Source organism: Siniperca chuatsi, linkage group LG9, assembly GCF_020085105.1.
Source record: "Siniperca chuatsi isolate FFG_IHB_CAS linkage group LG9, ASM2008510v1, whole genome shotgun sequence".
Classification (NCBI taxonomy): Eukaryota; Metazoa; Chordata; class Actinopteri; order Centrarchiformes; family Sinipercidae; genus Siniperca; species Siniperca chuatsi.
The window spans coordinates 20,611,813-20,637,674 of record NC_058050.1 but is presented as its reverse complement, the minus strand read 5'-3'; the positions used below and the strand labels follow the sequence as shown (position 1 = coordinate 20,637,674).

Sequence of the window (25,862 nt, the reverse complement as noted above, 5' to 3'; positions counted from 1 at the left end):
GTAATGACGATATAATGAAACACAATGATGATACATAATACATTATGATTACAATTGAATAAACTCCTGAGATCCTAATTCAAATAACAAGAGCAAACCAGATGTTGAAAATTGTTGTCACACTCTACTTGATTAGACTGTGACATAATGTAAAAACATACAAATTAATCAGCTCTACTACTTCCACTTATACCACTGAGGATATACTGTAGATCAGATCGGACTGTAAATTAAAATCACATTGAAAATTGCATATAAGGCACAAACTACTACATGTTACACAGAACTAAATCAATATTTTTCCTTCTTTGTCCAGATTAATTTACAGTTAATAAGGTCATGCAGAGTTTATGTTCATAATTTGTCAATTATTTTGTCGATATGTTATTTCTGGACATGTGTTAACAGCATCATTTAAATAACTGATAATGTCTCCTTTGATTTTGTTATTTAGGCGAGACACTCCCTTTGAGTTCAGGAAACAAGATAACACTCAAGTTTACCACAAATGGAACAGAAACAGCCAAAGGATTTCATTTTGTTTACCAAGGTAAGACTGCTTTTTCTGATATGTTTCCAGAATATTGATGTTGAAACTTATTTGAGCCCATTTGCTTGCTTTTGGGGAAAAAAAAACAAAACAATTTAGCCTTGCGCTCATCACATAAAGGGCTGTCCAGCAGAGTACCATTGGCTGTGGCTGGGCATGGCTGAGCAGAGCAGGATGATGTGGAGTCAAACAGCGTATCCTGGCACAGCAGAAGAGAGTGACTAATGATGTGCAAGGAGATACACAAGGGCTTTACCATTTCTCTCTACCTCCTTTGTCTTGCCATCTCTCCTTCTCCCTGTTGTCTTTCTGCCTACCACATCCACCCACCACTCTTTGTCTTTGTCTTTTTTCCTCTCATGCTTGCTTCCTCCTCTCTTATCCCTAGCTGTCCCCCGGACAAGCGCCACTCAGTGTAGCTCGGTCCCTGAGCCCCGGTTTGGGAAGCGGATAGGGAATGACTTTGGCATCGGCATGGTGGTACTGTTTGAATGCAATCCAGGCTACACGCTGCACGGCTCCAACGCCATCAGGTGTGAGGCCGTGCCCAATGCCCTGGCCCAGTGGAACGGCACTGTGCCCACATGTGTTGGTAAGCGTCCTTATCCTACAATCCTCACCTCACCCCCTGCATGCGTACACACACACACAGATCCAAAAAGATGGAGCAGGTGCACAAAAATGGTTGGTGTCTGTTTTTCACAGTCATTACTTATCCTAATGTCTGTCACCCATTGCAAAGCATCCGCCTATCTCTGGTCTTGATAGTTCAGACAGGAAGAAAGAGGCAAGGACAATCAACTGAGTGTCACATAAATTTTCTACCCAGACAAGGGATTTTGGTTCCTCTGCCTCGCCAGAGTAATGGGAAAATAAATAGCAGTGTAAAGTGAATATGCCCAACAGCAACACCCACTTTGAGCCCACATCTTTAATGCTGTTAGAGAGTTAATGCAGTTAACAGTTTATTATCTAATGCAATTCAATACAACAGACCTGCAATAGAAGGTGTTTCTAATACATATGTAAATGGAGGTATACAAAACATTAGAAACACTGAAATGATTTCTGGATGTGATAAGACATAATAAACGTTTCATGATGCATTATGCAGGCATATAATGCATTAATACAGTTAGTTACCAGTTTATCAGGTACACTGTACAATCTAATAATAGCCTGAAATTGATGTGCACAATACAATACCATGCAATAAAGCCTAGCTTTGTGAAGCTAAGCATCATACTTAATACTTTACAGTGTATACTTTACAAGTGGCTATACTCGTTATTTTTATAATAACAAATGATATTGTGAAGACAATGTGAAAGGAGTTTCTGGTAGTGATGAACCTACTGAGCATTACCACCTGAATCTGCAGCTCCCCTTAGCTTTATGTAGTTTTATAGTGAGTTTCAGCTCATTATTTAGCTGTCTGACCCACAGCTTTACTGCTTTGGTTCACTCTCACCGTTCTTGTAGCATTGTTTTTGACCGCAACAGGTCGCTGTTTTCAGTGAAAAAGCTCTAAAAACCCATTGTACACTACCTGCACCAAACAGACAGACATAGTTAGAGACTATAGTAGCTGGTGAACATAGTAATGCATTTAGCAGCTAAAGAGACAGTTGTTTCCCTCGGGAGTTGGTAGAGACCAGAGAACAGAGCTAAAAGAGAGTGGATGTTGGACATTCATCAGGTGGCCAGAAACACGACTCCAAATTAATGATAATGTTGCTCTGTAACTGCTGAATGTGTAAATAAGCAACTGATTGTTAGCAAGTTTGCCAAATCAACTTAAAACTACTTGTTTCTGCTGCCCCCAAGTGGCCAAAAAAGTTATTGCAGGTTTAAATATCCCAATCACTTAAAATCGCTCTATCCATTTTGCATATCAGTGAATGAGTTATGAACAATCTCAGCAATTTCTGTCACCAAAATGGATGTAGAATAGGGTTATGGTATGACAATTCCTTTATAGCAGTTCATTGTCTATTATAAGTAAAGTAAATAATTCCAAGCGAATGAATGAATGCTACTGCTGCAAATACTGCCTTGGTGCGAGTCACCTGTATGTGTTCTAGCATAGTGTGTACAACAAACACATCATCAGCATAGCACAACACCTATTTGTTTTGATTTTTTGGTGGATGAAGATAGCAACTCTTAAACTAAATTAGGCAAGTGATGTCTGTGATGTCATTGTTCCACATAAAAGATTTAAAAGTCAAAATGACAGGTTGATAGGAACCAGCATCTATCTTCTTTGGCTAGCATGCACATAACCATGCACATGCATGCTTAAATATACCTGCATAGATATGCATAGACATACACACACCCCACATTCATACACAACATGCTGCAAAAGCTGTTACCCAAACATACACACATGCAGAAGGACATGAACTCGGTGTCTCACAAAGACACCCACGTGTCTACCATGAAAAGATAAAGAAGTACAGATAAAGTTGGAAGAAATATATTGAAGTCAGGCCTTGTGCCAGCTAGCAAATAGTCCCAGCCAGTGAGTGCGGGAGATTTCAAGCCAGGGTTCATCTGAGTTTACTGCCAAGTGGTAAGGGAATAGCAGTGGCACGTGTGGTTCCATTTTAAACAGTGACTTTTATCTGGAGATTGAATCTGGCTGCAGCATCTCCCCCAGCGGCAGTGTACTCGTCCAGAATAATGGATATAGTTTCATGGAAGCTTCAACAAAAACACTATGCTCAATTACTCAAGTCCTCTTTATGGGATATGACGGCATCAGACACCGCTCTCCTGTGAGCTACCTGTGTTTCAGAAGATACATTTCCAGCTCCTTGTCCAGCTGTGATTGACCTGGCTCGTCATGCAACACTTGTTTTGCTTTCGATTTCACAAATACAAAGCTGCTGAATTAAGGCTTTGCTGTTGAGTTTGCTAGCACAACGTTCTGTCGTGATTTAATTAGCCTCGCCTGAATGGATGCATAATGTTTAGATGGCCTCTGTTGAATTTTATGGAGAGAATAGTTGACTTGAATAAATAGATGTTTTTGTTTTTTTCCAGATGGAGTTTGACTACTTCACAGTGAGCTCTTGAAAATTAAAGTAATCTCTCAATGTTTCAGTGTCATGTGTACATGAATCTCTTTCAACATCTGCTTATGTCGCCATTAGATTGTGGAAATGAACAAGGGTCTTTCACAGTTAACAATAAAAGTAAAGGCAAATATTGATAGATGAGCACCATTTTCTGTTGGTTTGTTCCCTGCACAACTGAGAGCAAGGCAGCTAAATCTCACACACTAACTAAATCACTTCTGATTGTATTTGTTGGGTCTCTGTAATTAATATTATAAAGAGTACGGTCTAGATCTGCTCTATAGGAAGAGATATCTTCTGTTATGAATTGGCGCTATATAATGAATTGGCACTATATAAATAAAATTGTGAAAATCATGACTGCCTAATATTGCATAAGCTCACAGATTGCCATGATTCATACTCAGTATGCCCCCACCATGGAATTCACTGTTGGCCTAAACACTTTTTCGAAGGTGTCAACAAGTAAACAGTGTCGCACTGAGCTTGTTTTTAAACAGTGGATTCTTGTTTTGAAATAGCCTCCCAAGACCAATTAAAGTGTCTCAGTCTGGGGTGTGTGGTAAGGCCAGGCCAGAGTTCCTCTCTGGAGCAAGATGAGCTGCTCTTGAGGTCCTGCTACTTTGAGGAATTTACTTGGGTTTCTGTAATGAAAGTGGAAATTACTGCCAGTTTGACTAACAGTGTATTTTAGCACTTATCCAGGCATTACAAATTCTAGAGCAACATAAATTAAAAAATGAAAACCCCACCACCCACCCCTCCAAAATGTTAAGACCACATACAAAAAGCAATTTGTCTTTTGTAAATAGTTTTTGTCATTATACTAAGATGATGTTCTATTTTGCTCTCTATACAGTATTATCCATTATGACCAACTGGCTAATATCGGTAATTTCTTTTAGCCTCCAAAAAACACAATTTTGCCCTGAGAATGGGAGCAGCAACATTTTCTCCACATTCAATTCCAATTAGAATGTCCTACGCAATTTTAGGAGAGCTAAGTTTGTAATAGTTGTCTTCACTGACTTTCTCAAAGCAAACTAACCTTGAAATATTGGCAGGAGTGTCCACTTGGTGCGTAAAAGAAAGCTTTGGGTTTGCATTTAGAGCAGATAGTTAAACTCTACTGCTTATTATAAAGAGAAAGCAAAAATAACATAGACATTAGAGGATATGACTGCTGTATAGAGTTTACATGTTACATTGTGGTGAACAAAAATAATCATCAGATAATTGAGGCAGTTTTTGACTGCATAATTTACATATGAATTTACTGTAATTTAATTATAACATTTGTAAGTTTTATGTATCCTAAAAACAAACAAAGTACAAAGTATACAAAGTATAAGAAACAGTTTAGGGATATATACTTGAAATATTACATTTAAGTAGTGCATATGATGTGAAATACCAATGTGGTACACACATTATGTGCATTCTGATATCTTGATTAAAACACTTCTAATTAAAAGTTGGTGTGAATTCCCTGCATATCAGATGGTGCTAAATGGTGTCTCAAAATGTGTGTAGTCCACACGTTTGTCTAACTGCGGTAACTCTGACATATGAGACTGCCACTGATTGAGATGGGTGTGGAGCATTCAAGCTTTTATGAGTATCATGATTTCCAATCTTCCTCAACCAATTACATTAACTGACAGCTCAGGGGACTCAAAGGAGCTGTTACATTATACTGAAATACTGGGTCTTTCATTGCTTGTTGTCAAGATCGTAGAATCATGCTGGAAATTTAAGTTACATAAACCAGAACAAAACAGATCAACCCTATATTTTGTTATTCTTAAAATGGTTTTAATTATTTCTCCGACCTTTGTTTCATCATTGAAAGTTGGAACTAATAAAGATCTGATGATGAAAAACATCATTATTTTTAAACTGTGTACTTATTTGTTCTGCACTTAATGTTGTAGAAACGAGATTTTGGAGACACAACAGGAAATTATTAAATAGAAAACAAGGTTACTGACAATGATAGGCTGGTCACTCAGTCACTCACTATGTTATTTAGTGTATAGACACTTCATACCTTCAAGGAGCCTTTAACCACAGGATATGACATTCTGAGTAGTGCTCGTACAGATTCCATAGGCACTGACCTTCATTTTTCATTTGCAGTGCAGAACTAAAAATAACTACACAAGCTGTTCTCCCTCAGACTTGATGCAGGAGAATGGATTTCAATACCGAATACTCGATGTGTGACATGTTTTAGCTGAAGATGACATTACAGTGGCGATGATTATATGAAGCGCAAAGCAGTGAAAGGAACAGAGTAGCCACTTTGGCTCGATTCTCCAATCATGTGTAGGAGAGTAGATATCACCTGTAAAATATTGATGAGTTTGAAACTATAGCAAGCTGATAGCTGAAAACGTGTTCCCCCCCCCACACTTTTTCTGTCAGCCATTTTTTCCCCTTTGTGATAAGTAGCATTTTTTTTTCTCTCATTTTCTGTCTCTCCCCTTAACTTTCACAAATAGCATCTGGTTCTTTATTGAGAGAACACATTGTACTACTCTGCTGAACATCTGAAGGACCTCCTCCACCCTGAGTGACAGCTTTGCTCGTGGTCCTATAGGAAAACTGTTACATGCTACAAATGCTAGCTAACCTTGGATATCAGAGGACTGATAAACCAATTACTTGGTTGGATGTAAAAGTAGATAGAGGGTCCATTGTTTCTCTAACCTGTAGTTCAATCTAAGGATTGTGTCTGCATCTGGAGTAGTAGAATACAGTATCTGTCATTAATGTTGAAAAACATGTGATGTGCTGGTGACAGCAGAAAAATGGATCTCAACATAGCAAAGCTGCAATGAAAAAGCAAACATTTTGCGTTAGACTTCTCTTCTTGTGATAATGTAAAAGAAAAGCAATATTTCATCAGCCTAATAGGCCATTGCTTGTTTCTGTATTAGCCAGCAGAACTACATTTCAATAGGAAACCAATGCATTTAGTTCTGTGTTTTGTTGTGTGTACTAATCCAAAGGATTCTGGTCTGCAAGGCTGGGTTACCACAATCCTTAATGGACAAAAAGTGGAGCCAAACACTGTGTAGAACGTTGCTGGCCGGATACAAGGCCAATTGGCACCTGTCTAAAAAGCAATAAAGAAATTGCAGCTGTTATTGCCCCTTTTTCATTTTGATTTTTACTCTTGCTCAAATATATCACAGTGCCTGACAATGTCAGCACAACCTGGCCAGTGACTCCAATTCAACATTCATCTGAGAGCTGAGAGGCTTGATAAATATGTTACTTGTAGCACTGGCAGAAATAAGGTGAGCTTAGAGAGGAATAGCAAAAATGTGATTTGTGTGGCCTGCAAGAGAATTACACATCAGGGTTGAACTGTTTACATCTGTGTAGAGGGGTGAAAGGTGAGTTTGTGCTGCCATGCAAAGCTCCACTGGGTATTAAATGGCAATGATATCATGTGGACAAGGATGCATGTTCTGGTTCAAAACTAATAAAATAAAGCTCATTTAAATTATATACCATAGTAGTCATTATCATGACTGGCTTTATCATGAAACTCTAATCTTTCCTGGTCCATAGAATTACATCACATGAAGTGATTTTACAGATGCTCTTTTAAAATCCATGTATTAGTGGTCATTTATAGTAGGTGGAATGATGCTTTTAAATGCTTGACATTTTGGTACTTCCCCACTGTGACCCTGCCCACTCCTGGCTCTGCAGGTGTGTGTGTAAACTTCACATCTTTCAGCCTGAACTTTGTCGTGACTGACACTGACACTGACACTCTCTCTCTCTCTCTCTCTCTCTCTCTCTCTCTCTCTCTCTCTCTCTCTCTCTCTCTCTCTCTCTCTCTCTCTCTCTCTCTCTCTCTCTCTCTCAATCTGTTAACCTTTGTCTAGTTCCCTGTGGCGGTGTGTTAACTGACCGCAGAGGCACTATCCTCTCTCCTGGATACCCAGAGCCGTATGCCAACTATCTGAACTGTGCCTGGAAAATCTCTGTTCCTGAGGGAGCCGGCATCCAAGTGAGAGGACACAGATGCAGATCTTAGTAAAATGTTGGATGAGAGATAAAAAGATTTTTTGGGTGGATTAATTTTTTTTTATACATGGTCTAATTATTATCCGGCTAGCCATTTTGCTACTTAAGTACATTTGTTTTCTATTTTTTGTATATGTGTATTTTTCATGCTTTCTGATATGTTTGTATTAAGGTATCTTTCTCTTTCAGATTCAAGTTGTGACCTTCGCCACAGAACACAACTGGGACTCGCTGGATTTTTTTGACGGGGTTGATGGCAATGCTCCAAGGCTTGGTAGCTATTCAGGTAAAACTGATACAGCTGAATTTTAGTTGTCAGCTCCCTCTTGAATTTCAGTCAGACATCACAGGAGCCCAGCAGCAGAGAAATGTGGTGATGGAGCTGATGATATTTGGCATGTCCTTTTGAGAATGCTGTCTAAAAACCAGTTAAAGAAGTCAAAGAAGAAAAAATATCCCTCCTCCTTCACATGATATTCCTGTCTCTGCATTAGAGATCTTCATGATGTAGCTCCTGTTTCAGTCTGGAATTTTACAAATGTAGTGTTGCCTTAGGGCTCACGCTAATGAAAATGGTGCTCTTGCCACATGGTAACCTACTAGAAACAGGCCATCACATTATTTTAGATGCTGAATCCTAGTATAAGAGGGACTGGTATAGCATAATGACTTCTGCCTTTATATTGGCTATTAGTTTTATTAGACTAGGTGTCAAATTTCTCAAGTGGAGGATATCTCATTTTGGAACAAAACATACTCTTTACATATTGTAATAGCTCCACAGTACAGCTGTCACTCTGCAGGGCAGCGCGCAGTGTGAAAAGTCTAAGGCATTTTAAATGGCTAGCAATCAATTTTATCTTTGGCTAAACTGAGGAAGGTGATTATGAATATATGTAAAAGTCTCCATGCAAATTGCAGAAGACATACGCCTGGAATAGAGAAAATGATCCCAGAACTCAGTGCTGCCACACATAGAATATTCTGCAGTGCAAATTCAGAGTTAGAATTATAGATATAATATAACTCGTGTTCATTGGTTTGATTTTCTGGGTCTGACTTCTCTGACTGAAGGTCCAAAGGAAGTGTGTTGAACATTACTTACACCTTAAAATGTATAACAGAACCAGCATGTGTGTTCCATGTAGTTGAAAGTTTGTTGTTGAAAATTCTTAAGTAGAGACATTAGTAAATAAAATTTAGTCACTGACTAAACTACTACTACTACTGTCTCTTCCCAAAAATTCAGAGAATCTGGCTGCTGCCTTAAAATTAGAATCTGTATATCATTGCATATCACTGGCTATTGTAATGCTTTCTTTTCTGGTTGACCCAAATGGCCTTGCATAAATTGCAGATTATACAAAATGCAGTATTTTTTCTGACCAAGGAAGGCTGTTTTTTTTGAATTTTTAAAATAGACTCTGCTCTTGATTTGCTATTTTATGATTATTACTGTCTGTGATTTATTGTATTATGTGAGGCACTTAGTATTTAACATTTTTATGCCTCCAGGAGTCATTATGTTTTCGGGTTGTCCGTCCGTCCCATTCTCGTGAACGCGATATCTCAGGAACACCTGTAAGGAATTTCTTCAAATTTGGCACAAACGTCCAATTGGACTCAAGAATGAACTGATTAGAATTTGGTGGTCAAAGGTCAAGGTCACTGTGACCTCACAAAAGACGTTTTTGGCCGTAACTCAAGAATTGATTACCACATTTCACAGTTGGTTGGACAATGAATTGGTGACACTTTTGACTCAAAGGTCACTGCGACTTCAAAATGACCTTGACAAACACCTTTTTGGCCATAACTTAAGAATTGATGCTGTAATTATGACAAAATTCTATACAGATGTGTAATGGGATACAATGATGAAATTATGATATTTTTTACCCAAAAGGTCAAAGGTCAACTTCACTGTGACATCATAATTTCCTGAAAAAACACTTTTTTGGCCATTATTCAACACCATAACTCACAAACAGAAAGAGAGATTGTGACCATATTTATTTCACAGTTGGTCAGACACTGAATAGGTGACACTTTTGACTCAAGGGTCATTGTAATCCAAATAGGTTTACAGCTTATTGGAGCGCGCCTAGCTAATCGTGATCCTGTGAGTAAGTGAGTGAGTTTCACATACAGCTCATAGAGAGGCTTTGCATCTAAAAATGCCAGGAGAAAACAAAAGCACCACATATTGTGTAGCTATACTCTATACGAATCCATCTTTACATAGTAATCAAGTACATGTGTACCTGTTTAGCCAATACATCTATGCTAATCCTTCATTAATCAGTTCAACAAAGTATATTCACTGTAATCATACATATTTATCACTATAGTGTTAGTGATCATATAGAGCAGGCTGAGGGTAGCGGACGCTAACAGACCCAACAAACTGATCCGTAAGGCCAGTGACATTGTCGGGGTGGAGCTGGACTCTCTGTCGGTGGTGTCAGAGAGGAGGATGCTGGCCAAATTACATGCCATCTTGGACAGTGTCTCCCACCCACTCCATGACGTGCTGGTCAAGCAAAGGAGTACCTTCAGCGGAAGACTCATCCCCCCCAAAAGTACCACAGAGCGCCACAGGAAGTCATTCCTGCCTGTGGCCATCAAACTCTTTAACTCCTCCCTCTAAGTGTCAGTCTGTATGACCCTAAGTCATTAAACTGGACATTGGATTATTAACATCACTGCAATACTTGAAATAATTGTACAATATTCTGTGTTTAATACTGCTGTGCAATATACACTGTTTCAGTTTAAAATTCCCTATTTATTGATATTTATTCATACTTCTATTACTGCTGTGCGATATCCACCGTCTCATAATCATCTTAATAAGCTACACTTAACTTGACAGTTCATGTACTATTACTTATTACTTATATTATTACATTGTATTATTATACTGTACATACTTATCATCAACCGGTAATCCGCTTTGTACTTTACACTTATTTTAATTTTATACTTATATCCACTTGGTACTTAATTTATCTTGCCTGTATTATGGTGTATTATATTCTGATTTGCTTAGAACTATTCCTGTGTGCACTGAGGTGATAGTGAGCTGCTGTAACAAAAGAGTTTCCCCTTGGGGATCAATAAAGTATTTATGATTCTGATTCTGATATAACTGAGGTGATATGTGTTCATGTAATGTACATGTCCATATGTTTTTGGTGGGCTTAAATCTGGAATATGGACTAGACATGGTTTTAACTGTCTTATGTATATTGTATAATACAGGTACAACAATTCCCCAACTGCTGAACAGCACGTCCAACAACCTGTACTTGACCTTCCAGTCTGACATCAGTGTATCTGCCGCTGGCTTCCACTTGGAGTACACAGGTATGAGGAGAGACAGCTTATCTGCCTGACTGTCACTTTGTCTGTTGTCACTTTGTTTCTATGTGTCCATCTGCCACCGTCTTCCAGCTGCTGCTCAGGGGTATAAAAAATAAGAGCGACTGCTGGTCTGGGTAGCACAGTTGGACATAGAAAGAAAGAGTATGAGGGAGTTAGTGAGTGGGCAAAGTTTTTTCTTCCTCTGTATCTCTTCTAATTTTCTAATGTCTTATATGTATCTGCTTCTCTGGCATTCTGGCATAGTATTCCCCAATGGCATCTTTTTTAAGTCCTCCCATTGCTTCAAGTTGCATCCTTTTTCATTTAAGGACTACATTTTCTTATCTCTCAGTGGGCTATTCACTTAGGGGCATATATGCTAAGGAGCATGCTAAACATTTGCTGGCCCCAGTGGAGCGACTGATTTCAACTGGAGTCGTCCCATTCAAAAATTGTGTAAATGAAGATAGGGGTGCTGATCTGCAGGTAATACATGGAGCTCTTCTGCAGATATTTAATAATGCAATCCTTTGTGACCAATTTCCCCAGAGTTATTTACATCTCAGGCTCTTTCCCTTTGTCTCTTTTAATGTCAGGGTAATTTTCTTCTTTTTTTAGTCTCTCGAAGGTCAGATGGATTTTAAGTTAGTACTTTCTCTGTCTCCTCCTCACATTTGTCTTTCTGCTAGTTTACTTACCTACACATTAAAGCATTATTCTTACTAATGTGTGTGGCTATGGGAGACCCATTGTCACCCATTTTCAGTGAAGTACATCAAGGGCAGTGAAAAAGCGCAATCACTGTGAAAGTAAGAGTGGAGACGGCATGAACTCCATAATGTTAAGATACAGTAAAATGGGAGGATGTCGATGGCACAAAGGGAGGAAGGGGAAAGGCTGTGAGAAGAATCCTGCTAACATAACCAATTTTGAGATCCCATACACAACACAACTAAAGAATAACATGTTAAGCAAAATCAGTTCCCATGCAGTCTAACAGTCAATTCCGACAAATGTGTTGCAAAACAAAAGAAGAAATGAAAAAACATTGCTGTCACTGAATCTGTCCTCGCTGTCAGTCGTGTCAGTCCACGAGCATCATACCACTTGACTTCACAGTCATGTCTCTCACAGTCACTGCTTCGTTTTTCACAACACCCTCCTCATGCTTGCAATCACTTCGTACCCGTATCTCTCTGTGGGCTCTTTCCTTTCTGCAGTAACCCTCTCCCCCTCCCCCACCACTGCTACCTACTGCTGAGAATCACTTCAGTGCCATGTCTCACTTCCTCTCTGTCTTACACTTTGCCATTGCTGCCCTGGTAAAGTGCAATCCCTGATGCTTTGTGTAAGCTAGGCTCCAGTCAAACTCCTTTCTACTTTTCCTGTTGCTATTCATATTTACTATCCATATGCTTCTACTGTCTGCCTGTTGGCAAACATTTGTGCATGTGTGATCAAGCCATGCTGCTTCTCTATAGAACTATTCTTTATGTCTTTATTATCTGTTTTTGTGGTCTGTTGTTTCCTATTTTGTGCTGTTCTAGTCTACTGCTTATAGCAGAGTTCAGATTTTGATTTATTTGGTCAAATTACAGCAATCCTCTATTGTGTCCTCTAGTTGGTTGTATCCCTGTATCTTCCAGCCTGTGGTAGGCTTGAACTACCCATTTATTTTTTACACACTCCAGTTTTTAGCTACAAATGGATGCCCTGAATGCTCAGTACAGTGGGAAGAAAAAGGCAAGAGGGATAGGCACAGACCCAGCCAGTCAACCATCTGTTTTAAAATGTTTCCTTTGGGTGATTGTTGCAGTCCATTGAGACCAGTCATAGAAATCCTGTATACCACCAGTCATTACAACTTCTTAAGAGCCAAACATTTAACCAGCTCTCCTAAGGCAGACAGTGTGCTATAGTTGAAAACAAAATTGGCGTGTTCTCACAGGCAATATGGCGGTTTGCATCCTAAATAAAGTCCCACATTGGGCTTCAACTGCCGCAGTCTACAGGGGCCTATATTAATTCCACATGACCTACATGGAGCGACTGTCACAACAAAATGAATCAATTCTAGACAACTTGGAAAGAGATTCATCCTCTGAATCAGCCCCAAGATCTGTCAATACATTTTTTACTGTATCTAATTTCAGTCACACCACTCAAAGGACAATATGGCACTGCATATGGTAATGGCAGTTTTCTGTAAATGCTAAGCTTTCGAGAGATAATCTTCTGGATAAGTACATGCACTTTGCACTTTTCAACTAAATCATTATCATATGCATCATGGCTGAACCTTGAACTTGTAATCAAGTTTAGCATATTCTCACTATAAGACGGTGTGTCCCTCATTCGTCCAGGAGTGTTCATGAAGTGTCACTTTAGGTGTACTTGGCTGGACAATTTGTCATCTAGTACAGATGGAAATGCAAACCAAAGTACAATTTTAATGTGTTAAAGGCAGAGTCTGTACTGGGTTGGATTAATAAGTCATTGTTACTAATAATGCCCACAGTTGATTGTAGAATGTCCTTCACACTCAATTTATTAAATACTTATAGTCATCAGCACCTGGAAAATATATGCATTTCAACTGCAGTGTCTGTTTCAGGTAATCTGTTGCATGTATTTATGAACAGGTTCAATAGTGTGAGCATCTTCTGTGTTTTTGAACACACTAAGCACCAGACTGTAAGCTAGGTGCACAGCAGGCATCCTCACAATACGTTCTTAGTTCAGAAATCTCCCCCGCTTGACCCACTGCTTTTAAAATGATGAAAGAAGCTGATGTGATTGATGATTATTGAATCCCACACTGACTCCACCTGCAGATACTGTATTCCTACAATTAGTGTATTCATCCTGCTGTTCATCCAACGTCTGTTTTTTTTTTGCACCTCTGTTCATCAAAGTTTCAAAAATTATTTACTCGCACATGTGCACCTGCACCCCTCTAGCAACAGTACTTGTGCCCAGTTTCAGGAAATTTGAGGCATGTGTCTGTTTGTTTTTGAGATTAATGTAATTTCAAATATATATGTCATGATGGTAAAATCAAGAATCAAGAATTATGTTACTGTCAGTTAATGATTCAGATCACCTGGTTGTCAAACTGGTTAGGCTGGTTGTTTTATTTTATTTATGAAGGTGGCTAAATGACAATTAGAGAATGATGATGAGCATAAAGAGCATAAATTATGTGATATTTGTGATGATAATCGTCACAATTAATTTTTTGATAATTAATATAGAGATAATGACAAAATCTAAAATACATGTACATGAAATACATGAAACGTGTATTTGATGTACCTTAAATTCTCTGCTCAACTCCACTCTTTACCACTTTGTGTATGCCACCACCCACCTAAAGTATCTCTTCCTTATCTTAAACTCTCAGTTGCCTGTACTATTGATAGTGTATAACCCCAGTACTATGCTTTGTAAACTTAAACCTTTAGTTTGCTGTTGTATTTGTGTGTACCCTTACAAAGAGACATCTGCTCCACTTAGTAAACTATTCCCTATTGTGTGACCTGCATGTTTTGCTTCTGCATCTGCCAAGAAGCTTTCATTATCTTTGTATATTTTTTGCAACCAGCCTCCTCCTACTTTTTTGAATACTAAACACTAAACTTGCTGTTTTTTTTACAGGTCCAATTTAAAAATGTTATTATTAAAATTAATGAAATAATTAAATGTATGTAAATTCACATATTAAATTGAAAACAGGAGTAGATAAAACCCTCAGCTACCCTAAGATAGTAATAGGTGACGCACACTGCTGAAATTTTTTTGGCTAGATACAATCGGCAATGCATCCTGTTGAAAATGTCAAGTTTGTTTGATAAGGACGGGACTCCCTCCAGACGCTGTTGCACACTCAGGAACAGTGGGTGTCAACCTTCGCACAGCATGGTGACAACAGTCTGCCAAAATGTGTATTCTGTGTTTGACTGCCGTCTGTTAACCCACTCTTAACCTGACCAGAGCGCAAAGGACTATTTGTGCCCAATTGAGGTCTGGCACACTGCCTCTGGCTGTGTAAACTGGACCTTTACTTTGACTGTGTGATATGTCTGATACATGCAGGCTTTAATATATGCTTAGCAACAAAGTCTTTTACTTAACTCTTTTGGTGAAGGCCTACTGACAATCTATGAAGGTTTTGTATTATTCAAGTTCATCTCTTGTATGCTGTGTGTGACATGAATGTATGGATACACATTTACACTTTTTGTTTTGTTCCTGTTTATATTGCAAGCCGTTGTCAGCACATCCTGTATTACAATATTTCACCAGTCCTGTATAAATTAATTTAACTATTGAAGTAATTGTTAATGCACTGCTTTATGAAACAGTTTACTAGTTCTACAGAACACTGCAAGGGGAAGGCTGATTGTTCCCTACAGTTAAGACACGTGATCATTTCATGAAACTGTTAAATTTATAACTTCATTATGCTTTGATGTCAAACTTACCTTATGGCAGTCTTTCACTATCGCAGCAAACACTGCTCTCACCAAATCTCCTTGAAATCAAATAAAAATTTCAGTCATTTGAATTTGTCAAAGTTATACTTTTATTTAAACCCACATATGACAACACTTCACAGCTTCAAAGAATCCACCCACTCCCTCTGTACAGTAGCTCTTCTTTAGTTGTTGTATCTGTGCTCTCATATTACTTCCTGCTCTGCACCTCTTAGGTTACTGTCTCCTCCCACTCGAATATCCTCTCTAACTATCACTAGATGCTGAGTGGAGTGGCCACTCCTGCCATTCAGTGCTCTGATGAGTTGCCTATAAATTGTTCTGAATCTTTTGTGGCCATTTCTGCTGCCATGTTTACATTCATCCACCAACCTACTTGTTTGGACCCGGTAATTCTTTGAGTGGGCTTGTGGGCGTGTTTGTACATTTGTGTGTATTTTTCTTTTTTGAGTGGTGTGTGTATGTGTTATCTATGCCTACACATGGGTGGGGATACATTGGTCTTTTTTTGTTGCTATGTTTGTATATCCTCCTTACCACTACCTCTCACCCTACGGCCTGCTTACTAATTATGTGTCTAGGTGAATGAATGTGTATGTGCTTTTCAAAGTTATTACAAAGGTCCCCTTTCTTTCATTTTTATGTATTACTGCTGCAGCAGTACAGTAGCCAATACAGTTTTATGCATCCAAATAAACATTCAAACAACCTATTGACAGATGACTTGTGTCAGTTGAAAAACTTACAAAATAAGCATTTTTTTCCAATGCTAATGAGTAACAGTGTAACGGGTGTATCAATAATGAAGTAAAGGGGAGATATGTTCTTCTCTGCCTGCTGATTTGAATTTTTATGTATTTATTTAGTCACCTCTGTAAAAGGGAATGTAGCTTAAATTTACCTCAAATACCCTATAGCCCAAAGCTGGGATCACCATTACTTTTAAGCCATTAAAACACAATATTAGGCCTCTCAGTACCTGGCAAGTGGCACTGTAATCACTTTGTTCCAATGGAGCTCAATGCTTCTGTCAAGTAATACTTCAGGGATTGCTTTGTAATTTCACAGTGATTGCTTCAGATCCCAGTCAGAAGGATTTTGCGATTACAGCCACCAGCAGAATAGTTCTGTGACTTGTCCCAGTTTGTAAACGTTATGATGAGGGGAATGGAAAAAAATACAGACATACTCAATTATTATGCAATTACAAGCACATTAAAATGAGGCACTGTGTAATTACGTGTTAAAATGTTTGGTTTTCATTTAATTATTCCCTTTTCTCCATAGGTATTGGATGATTAAAAGTAAATGTTGCAATTGAATATACAATGGATGATCAACAATGAAACAATATCAAATGCGTTGAGCAGTTGCAGGTTTTGATTCTACCCATATAGTGCAGAAGAATGATCGCTGTCCACACTTGTGTGTTGTGACTCTGTCCTAAGCAATAGGTTTGGATTCGTGCCCAGAGCCGCTGCCTCCCAGTAACGGCCAAAAGGTGGGCGATCGCTACACTGTGGGTGACATGGTGTCCTTCCAGTGCGATCAAGGCTTCTCATTACAGGTAGGTGAAAGCATACAGTGCTGGTAAAGCAGATTTCCAGCTCTCTTATGGTTATGATAAGTGAATCATATCTACCTGCCTGGAGTGACAATTTCAAGGGAATACCCCAAAGGATGAGTCTGTCAAGGCAGCGTCACTAAGTACTTTTTCTATGACATTTGTGTGTGTGTGAGCAGAAGAGTAAGTGCAGGAAAGAAATATGTGAAAGCACAAGTGTGGGGTAACTGTCCGTGTATTTATGCTTCTTTATTTGCAAGTGTGTGTGTGTACTTGCGTGCTTCTCTGTTTGGATGTTCTTGTGAGTATGTGTATGTCTGTCACAAAGCAGCTTTAACTTCCTCCAATCCTCCTCGAGTTGATACTGTAGCTGTGACGTTTTGAGCTGTAGAACCCTCCAACCCCACGGGCGATGGGCTGTGTTAACAGTCGCCTCACTAATCCCACACCGATTTTTCTTCCTGGCTCGGGCATTCACTTCTTTTCACATTCTCTCTGGACCAGCCAGCAATTTCTTACACACATCTTCAGGCTGAGTGTCTAAACACCAGAAATAGACTAGAGGCCATTGTAGAAACAAAAGCACAAGTATGGCTGAGTCTTTTGCGTTCAGGTGTATGTGTGTAGCACAACTGTGCATACACGCCCATGATTTGGTAGATGTCTGTTTTCAGGTTTAGCATAAGTGTACGTGCTGGCTGGAAAATGTACATGTATGTATGCATTTTACAAGCATCTTGGCTGCAGGAACCTTCCGGACTGCACTAACCTTCGAATGGATTAAAACAACAGTGCTATGATTATTTTACAGAAGATTAAACTGTAATATGTATCACTTTTAGATTATTTTTGTATCTAACATAAAATAAGTCTGAAAACAAGATGTTTGTCTTTTCTTGTTCTCACAGGCTGTAACACATATCTCTGTAGTCAGACCTCAGGTGGTAGTCTTGCTGCCCAGCTAGCAGCAAGAAGTCCCTCTCCTATTCCTGATACCATCAAATATTTACACACAAGACCTTGAGAAGAGGATTTTGAGAAATCCAAAAATCTGACTGTTAACTAATTCCAAAGATCCACAGGGCAGAGATAAAATCTGCTGCAAGCACCTGTCGGTTTGATCTCTTGGTGTTCCTTTTCTTTTTTTTTAATAGCACAGTATTTTGGAGGTGATAAATATATTGTTTTTGTCTGTTTTCTTCAACAGGGTAATGCATATATTACCTGCATGCCTGGTCCCGTCAGAAGGTGGAATTATCCCGTACCTCTGTGTTTAGGTAATGTATTATTTTATACAATTTGACATTAACATTGCCAGCATACAGGGTTTCAATGAGATATAATTGCAGACAACAAAACCATAATTGTTGCATCAAATACAAACTCAGTCTCTTTTTTCAGTCATTTGCAATTCACCTTTTCTCATTACCTTTTTCTTCGTTTATCTTTTCTTCTTCCTCTTTTTTACATTTCTCCCATACCAATACTTGACTCATACACAGCCACACAATAGATCAATGGCCTCACAGAGGACTTTTTATTGTATTAGGGAAAGCAACAATTTCATTGTAAGATCAGGGGAGGGGATGATGGGTGGGCATGGGGGGCTTGGGGATTATGAATTTTCTGCTTTCCCCTTCAGTTGAAAATCAATAAGGCTTAGCACCATCTCCGTGATACCCCTGATGAGAGTCTCTAGTCTCCCCTGACACTTCCTCTGATGTTGATTGCCACAGTGATAGATTCCAGGGATTACTAAGGAAGCACTCACTGTTCTGTTGCATAAACACATTCACACACACACACAAACACACCCATATTAGTGCGAACACACCCTTACAGTGCATTTAAACACAAATAAAAATGCACGCTTGCACATGCTCACTGCGTTCTTAATGTAAATGTTCTGTCCCTGTGGTCTTCACAGTTCACTGCATACATAAATCCCAGCTTTACCATTGACAGGCCCGTTCTTGGACGCGTGTGTTGGCTCGTTAGCTCAACTCCTCGCTCGTTTACAGTACATGCGCTCACCCCAACAATCCAGGATCTGTATTCACTTTGTTGCTGATAAACTCACATCAAAGTGTTTGCATGCCCCTGCACAAACAGTATAACATCCTCATCAGTGTCTCTCCTCTCCTCTTGTCTTTCATTTAATACACAAACAGGTCAAGCAGCTTTCCACCACTAGCAGCACAATTCAACCCAAGATAGTTTTCATCTCATTCTGGCCTTGGTTGATAGTCCCCAAAGAAATGGCAGCAATACCCCTTGTGTTTCCAACCATTTGCCACATAAATAGGCCTGTTGGCATTGGGATGGGAAAAAGAGGAATGATTTAACTACAAGTTTACATTGATGCCTCTGGTGGCTGTAATTGCATTACACCTGGGTGTTTGTGTAAGACTAGGGTATGTGCCACAGGAGAGGGGGATGAGTGTAACCTTCACAGCAAGCTGAAGTGTTCTCTAATGCACAGTCAAAGAAGAGAGGTGAGGTGTTGCAGGGGGAGGGTGAAGTAATCACCGCCACCGCTGAGCAAAACGGTGGTGCTGTACTGAACATTGACTCCCTTATTTATATTAATTTAAAGCACCACCAAACAAGGAATGTACCTGCGTCTGTTATCTTTTCACGGATGCCCTTATGGAGCATAATCCACACAGTCAAGCAGAGATGTACATGCACAAGTCACAGAGATGCTCAAACACAGACATAAGCACCTCTCCTCCTACCTCAATCCTAAACTCATAAAGCACACTCACAGCACTTAATTTTCTCTCTCGCCCACAAAACTGCAACTTGTTTACAGTCTGCATACAAACACATGAGTGTATAAAGCACATGCTTATGTGCACACGCGGCAAAAGCATACATAAACAGCACTGCTACTCTTCCTCCTTTTTGTACACATACACACCAGATATGCATGTACTGAAACCCACACACACAAAGACACAATGCTCCCTCCATATTCACCCCCTTCATAGTAATTGTTTTTCTTTGTTTTCCCATTGGGCCGTTCTGTGGTGAAGTGACATGTTCTTTCTCCTTGGTTGGTCTCCCTCAGCTCAGTGTGGCGGCTCTATGACAGACTTCAGCGGCGTCATCCTCAGCCCAGGCTTCCCAGGGAATTACCAGAGCAGCCTGGACTGCAGCTGGAGAGTTCAGCTCCCTATTGGCTTCGGTCTGTCATCCCCCCTCTGTCTTTCTGTTCTTCTCCTCTCCTCTCTCTCTTTTTTTTTTTGTTCTGCTAGCTCTGATGTCTTCTCTGCTGCTTCTGCATCGTTCTGTTTACTCCTCTCCTCTCCTCTTTCTTCTATGCTATGCTTATTGTGTTAAAAAGGACCTGCTAGTTTAATGCATGCTTTTAACATTACATTTTAAGTAACCTCCTACTACAGTAATGAAAGGAGCATACACATTCACTCACGTTGACTTTATTCATATAGTCTTGAGTTTATCTCGTACATTAACCCTTTCTTTCTGCTTTTTAGGGATCCATCTGCAGTTTCTGAACTTCTCCACAGAGCCTGTTCATGACTATCTGGAGGTGCGCAGCGGGAGCCTGGACACAGGAACAGTGATTGATCGGTTCAGTGGCCCCATGGTACCCAACTCTCTCTTTAGCACCACCCACGAGACCACTCTCTTCTTCCACAGCGACTACTCCCAGAACAAGCCTGGCTTCCACATTGTCTACCAGGGTGAGGATCAAAAGATTAGTCCTTATGGTAAAGTTAAAATGGGGTGTTATCATAGCAGCAGCTGAAAAAGTGGAAGGAAACGGAAGAGTTTGCTAATAGAACACTTAAAAGACCATCAGTCAGTTAGATACAGACCAGAGACAAAGATTAGTCCTGCAAGGCAGATGTTTTCACTGAGGTTGTTAGATTAGAAAAGGTTAAAGAATAAAAAAATTTAAAAAATCAATGCTGACCTCCGCTGAGACATCCAATAGCACATATCCTTGAATAGTAATAGTGTTGGCTATGTCAGTGGGGTATTTTATGTGTTAGAGCAAAAGTGGAAAAGTAATAGACTAGAGAATTTGAGTTTTTGGACAAAATGTTTTATGAAGAAAGAAAATAACCAGACTTACATTTTTCAGTTTATCAAGGTTTAGAAAGGGCTTCATCATAGGAAAGGAGGATTCTTTCAACCAATAAAAGAGCATATAATAATATAGGCAACCTGGTGATTAGATTTTACCAGTGATGCAAGATTAGCTGCTTTTAGCAGCTCACAAACCAGGCATTGGTTCTTTGAGGTCATCCTAGATATTATATAGTATTATAGTGGTAGTGTTTTATTATTTGCTTCCTGGAGTATGTGTTTCATAAACCTCTTCCACTGTGTATGGGTTTGTTTTTTACCCAGCATATGAGCTACAGAGGTGTCCGGACCCACGACCATTTCGTAACGGCATAGTGATCGGTCAGGACTACAGTGTGGGGATGACCATTTCCTTTGAGTGCCTTCCGGGTTACACTCTGCTTGGAGAGCCATCTCTCACATGTCTGCATGGAGTCAGTAGGAACTGGAATCACCCCATACCTCGCTGCGAAGGTGACTGGCTAGTTCCTCTTATAAACACAACAGCTGTTTTCCTGCCAGTGTTGTTCATGTGCAGAAAAAATATGAAAAAGCGGTACTGAACTCATCTTACTATTGCACTTTCAAGACCTAAATATTTCCTCCAAATAGCCTGCATTTTTAGTATCAACAAATTACATTTATCAGTCATGAAATGCCTTTTCTTTGATATTTTTCTGTCAGTTTCCCCAAACTTAGTGGGAAAATATTTAAATATATGTGTGCTAACAAATCCTTGAGAAAGTCATGCGTGCTACTTTCTGAGAAGCTGACTAAACAGAAGACGGAGACGCTTTTCCATCACCATTACCCACTAAAAATGAAGTCTTTGAAGTTATTTTGAATAGAAGAATATAGGTTCTTCAGTCTGCTTGCAGTCCTGTCCTTTTTTCTAACACATTAAAGCATCTGACTCACTTTTACCACTAACGTAGCACCACTTTACTGAACTATAAACTGATACAGCCCATTATAATGATATATGGAGCATTTGCAAGTCTTTATTGCAAAGCTGATTACGCCTGTCTCTGTTGTAAATTTCAAGGAGACTCCTCAGATGTTGCTCAGGTATGATAAATTACAGCTTTCCTCTCATCAGTTAGGTGAAGCAGTAACATACGTTTCAAGTCCACAACAGAGTTTGGTATTTGTCTGAGAAAGTGGTAAATAGTGTTGTTTTGCTTCGTAGACACCATATTGTCTGTGTCGAGTTTACAATCATTTTTTGATCCCGAGGGCAGTGCTTTGGCTTTGACTCCCAGTTCAAAGTCAAATTTTAACACATTCCCTCTGAAGGGGTATGACGGGGGAGTTGTAGTGTCTGAACTACTCAGTGTCATCAGGTTCACGGCAACCAGTAACCATCCCCTGCAGTTGTAACTAACGTGTGCATTCTCCCCCCCAGTACCTCAGTGATAACCCAATAACACACAGTTATGGTTTGTTTTATCAACAGTTAGTGGTGATGCAGCCATAAAAGCAAGTTTTATGACTTGAGGTAAACCAAAGACTGGCTTTCTATTTTTATCCAGCCTCTCTGACTTTCTTCCCTCCCTCCAGCTCTCTGTGGTGGGAATATAACATCCATGAATGGCACAATTTACTCTCCTGGACACCCAGCCGAGTATCCACACTTCCAGGACTGCATGTGGACTGTCAGAGTGCCTCCTGGGTATGGCATCTACATCAATTTCTCTGTCATCAATACAGAGCCAATCTACGACTACATCACTGTGTGGTAAGTTCTCATTTCTCTCTCAGTTTGACATTATTCATCAATCATTAGCGTATGGCACACATCAAACACACTCTGTTTTCTGTGTACAGAGCTGGATACAGAGTTCTATTGACAATTATTGGGAGGCAATCTTTCTCAATCAATAGTGATGTTTGTTTAAGCTTTATAAACCACTGACACAGATTTTACAAATAATACTCAGCAGTGAGCCACAAAATATACCCTTGTTAAAGTTTCCACCAGGTTTGTACCATATACAGCGCATTGCTAATAGTGCAGCTCCCCCAAGGTTTGACAACTGAAGTTTAATTTACTCAAAGAAAAACTGGAGAGTATATACGGTTTTCAGAATAACATTCTGTATTGGGGTGAGTATTTCCCTTACTCATTGCAGAAGTAAACTTAAAAGCTGCACACAATGGATTTAACAGCTAACAAAATGTTAAGGCAATAGGCCAGTTGGACATGTTTTGCTCACAGCTTTTGATGTGACACCTGTATTAGATGAGCCAACAGCCATCCAAATATGTTGACCTTTGTCTGGATTTCCCTGATACCTTATTTCCTTACAGCCCCTTGCTAAAACAAAATAGATTGTGGTATTTGATGAAATAAGAAGAAAGTGAGTCGCTGTGTGTCCCTCTTCCCATACTCACTAAACTTATGGTAGATGTTTAACTCCAGTTCCCCAGTGAGTGTTATGTGAAAAGACAGAAATGTATACAAGCATGAAAGCTCTTGAGTTACCTTGGATGTTTGTTAGTATGTAGAAACTTTAACTCTTGACAGATAATTGTACAGTAGTAAACTACTTTATGCTACCTGCCTGTTATCACTACAGCAGCCATCTCTCTCTCTCTGTCTTTCCTTCTCCCTCTACCTTTCTGTAGCCTCTCTGTAGTATAATAAGCCTCAAGCAGTCATGGAGCTGTCCTCATGGGTAATAGAGGAGGGAAATGCCTTCCAGCATCTGGGGCTACCATTCATAGTATGGGAGGAGGGAGCTACTGGCACTACAGTTTTCAAATGAAATAGCGCATAAACAATCGGTCCCCTGATGGTAACATTTCATTTCCCTGCCTGACTGCCATCTCCCATTTTGCTGATCATTCTGAAATGAAACTGCAATAAGACTTTTTTAATATATAAGATATTAAAGGTACACACACATACAAAAAAGTATTTAGTGTACATCATTCAGGTGAATAGGCCTGGAGCTACCTGAAAGTGCCAGTAATCAAATACTTCTCTTGTACAGAAATACCATTTATATATAAAAGAAAAGTACTGTCTTCTCACATTAATCTTTTTGTGGTTTTGTCCCCACATGCTACACCCAAAAATTGTTATCCAACTTATTTCGGCTACTTATTTCAGATACAGATCATGGCAATATTCTTACAAGGGTTCTGCTAATGCTCTCGTTAGCAGAGGTGCTGTGTTCTATGGGGTCAGCTGCTAATGCGTGCCTCATAAATGGCTTCACTGCAAATGACAAGTTCTATTATCACCCCACACCCCTCCACCCATCTATCTATTCAACGTAGGATGGGGGATATGGATAAATGTTCATGGTGAATGTGGTTTTATGTTGCAGTAGGGATACATGTCGTGATATAATAAATTTCCTGAAAAATTCAATTTAGAAACAATTTATGTACAGAATGATAACCCGGTAGGATTGCCTGCTTTTGGCTAATCAAGTGAATTAGATCTTGTGGCCTTTAGCAAATTTTAGCAAAAAAGATGGGCAGCAATGTTCTTCTTGTAGAGTAGGGGTTTTCTCCTTGCTGTCCTGCCATAAATACCATTCTTGTTCAGTGTCTGTTTGATGGTGGACTAATGAACATTGACATTAGCCAGTGCAAGAGAGTCCTGTAGATCCTTAGATGTTACCCTGGGGGTCTTTGTGACGACCTGGAGTATTACACGCCTTGCTCTTGGAGTGATTTTTGTTGGATGACCACTCCTGGGGAGAGAAAAAATTGTGTTGAATTTCCTCCATTTGTACACTATCTGCCTGAAAGTGGATTGGTGAAGGCCAAACTCTTTAGAAATAGTTTTGTAACCTTTTCCAGCATGGTGACCATCAATAACATTTTGTCTGAGCTCCGCAGAAATCTCCTTTGATCAAGGCTTGGCACACTCCCACAAGCCTGTGTGGTGAAGACCAGACTTTGATAGTAAAGACCTCGGTTTATATTCTTTCAATAGGTCCGGGACTGCTAAACTCACCTGATTGTCATCCCATTGACTCCAGTTACCCCTTTAAATGAATTGATAATCCTAGAGACAAAGACATTTAATGTTAGGATTATTTTTCTAAATAAATAAATGTATAAGTACATTTTTGTTTGTATTATTTGTTTTACTGGGTCCTCTTTATCTAGTTTTAGGACTTGAATGAATATCTGATCATATTTTAGGTCACATTTATGCAGAAATACAGAAAAGTCTAAAGGGTTCACAGACTTTCTAGTGGCACTGTAGATGCAAAAATCGCATAAATTAAATATTGCCATAAATTAGTCCTGCTCATTAAATTGCAACATTGCTCTCAATCACCCAATAGAGCTAAAGATAATAATGGGTTTAGCTATCTCAGAACGGTATAGAAAATCTCTACAGGTTTCCAAATCTCAATCACCTCACAGGATGTATATTGTCATATTTGCCAACCCTAGATCCATCTGTCCATCTGTTTTCATCCACTTCCCTCCAGCTCCACCTCGGGGATCCTGAGGTCCACCAAGCCCAGCTGGTATAATATTAGCATGTTCTGGGTCTGCCCCCTGGGTCTCCTCCCAGTCGGACGTACCTGATGTAGCTCCACAGGAAGGTGTCCCAAAGGCATCCTAATTAGATGTCTGAACTACCTCAACTGGCTCTTTTCAGGAGGAGCAGTAGAGCAGCAGGT

General features: G+C 39.5%; 1 protein-coding gene across 2 annotated transcripts in view; it reads left to right on the top strand.

Annotated features, from left to right (window-relative positions):
- LOC122881629 (CUB and sushi domain-containing protein 3-like) overlaps positions 1-25,862 on the top strand; it is a 229,266-nt gene that overhangs the window by 136,577 nt on the left and 66,827 nt on the right. For both annotated transcript variants that reach the window (XM_044208068.1, XM_044208067.1), the window contains exons 33-43: positions 455-550; positions 939-1,142; positions 7,542-7,666; positions 7,873-7,969; positions 10,948-11,052; positions 16,994-17,112; positions 18,317-18,386; positions 20,183-20,299; positions 20,610-20,819; positions 21,493-21,681; positions 22,768-22,945. In XM_044208068.1, the coding sequence (XP_044064003.1) occupies positions 455-550; positions 939-1,142; positions 7,542-7,666; positions 7,873-7,969; positions 10,948-11,052; positions 16,994-17,112; positions 18,317-18,386; positions 20,183-20,299; positions 20,610-20,819; positions 21,493-21,681; positions 22,768-22,945 (1,510 nt within the window). The remainder of the gene's footprint in view (positions 1-454; positions 551-938; positions 1,143-7,541; positions 7,667-7,872; positions 7,970-10,947; positions 11,053-16,993; positions 17,113-18,316; positions 18,387-20,182; positions 20,300-20,609; positions 20,820-21,492; positions 21,682-22,767; positions 22,946-25,862) is intronic.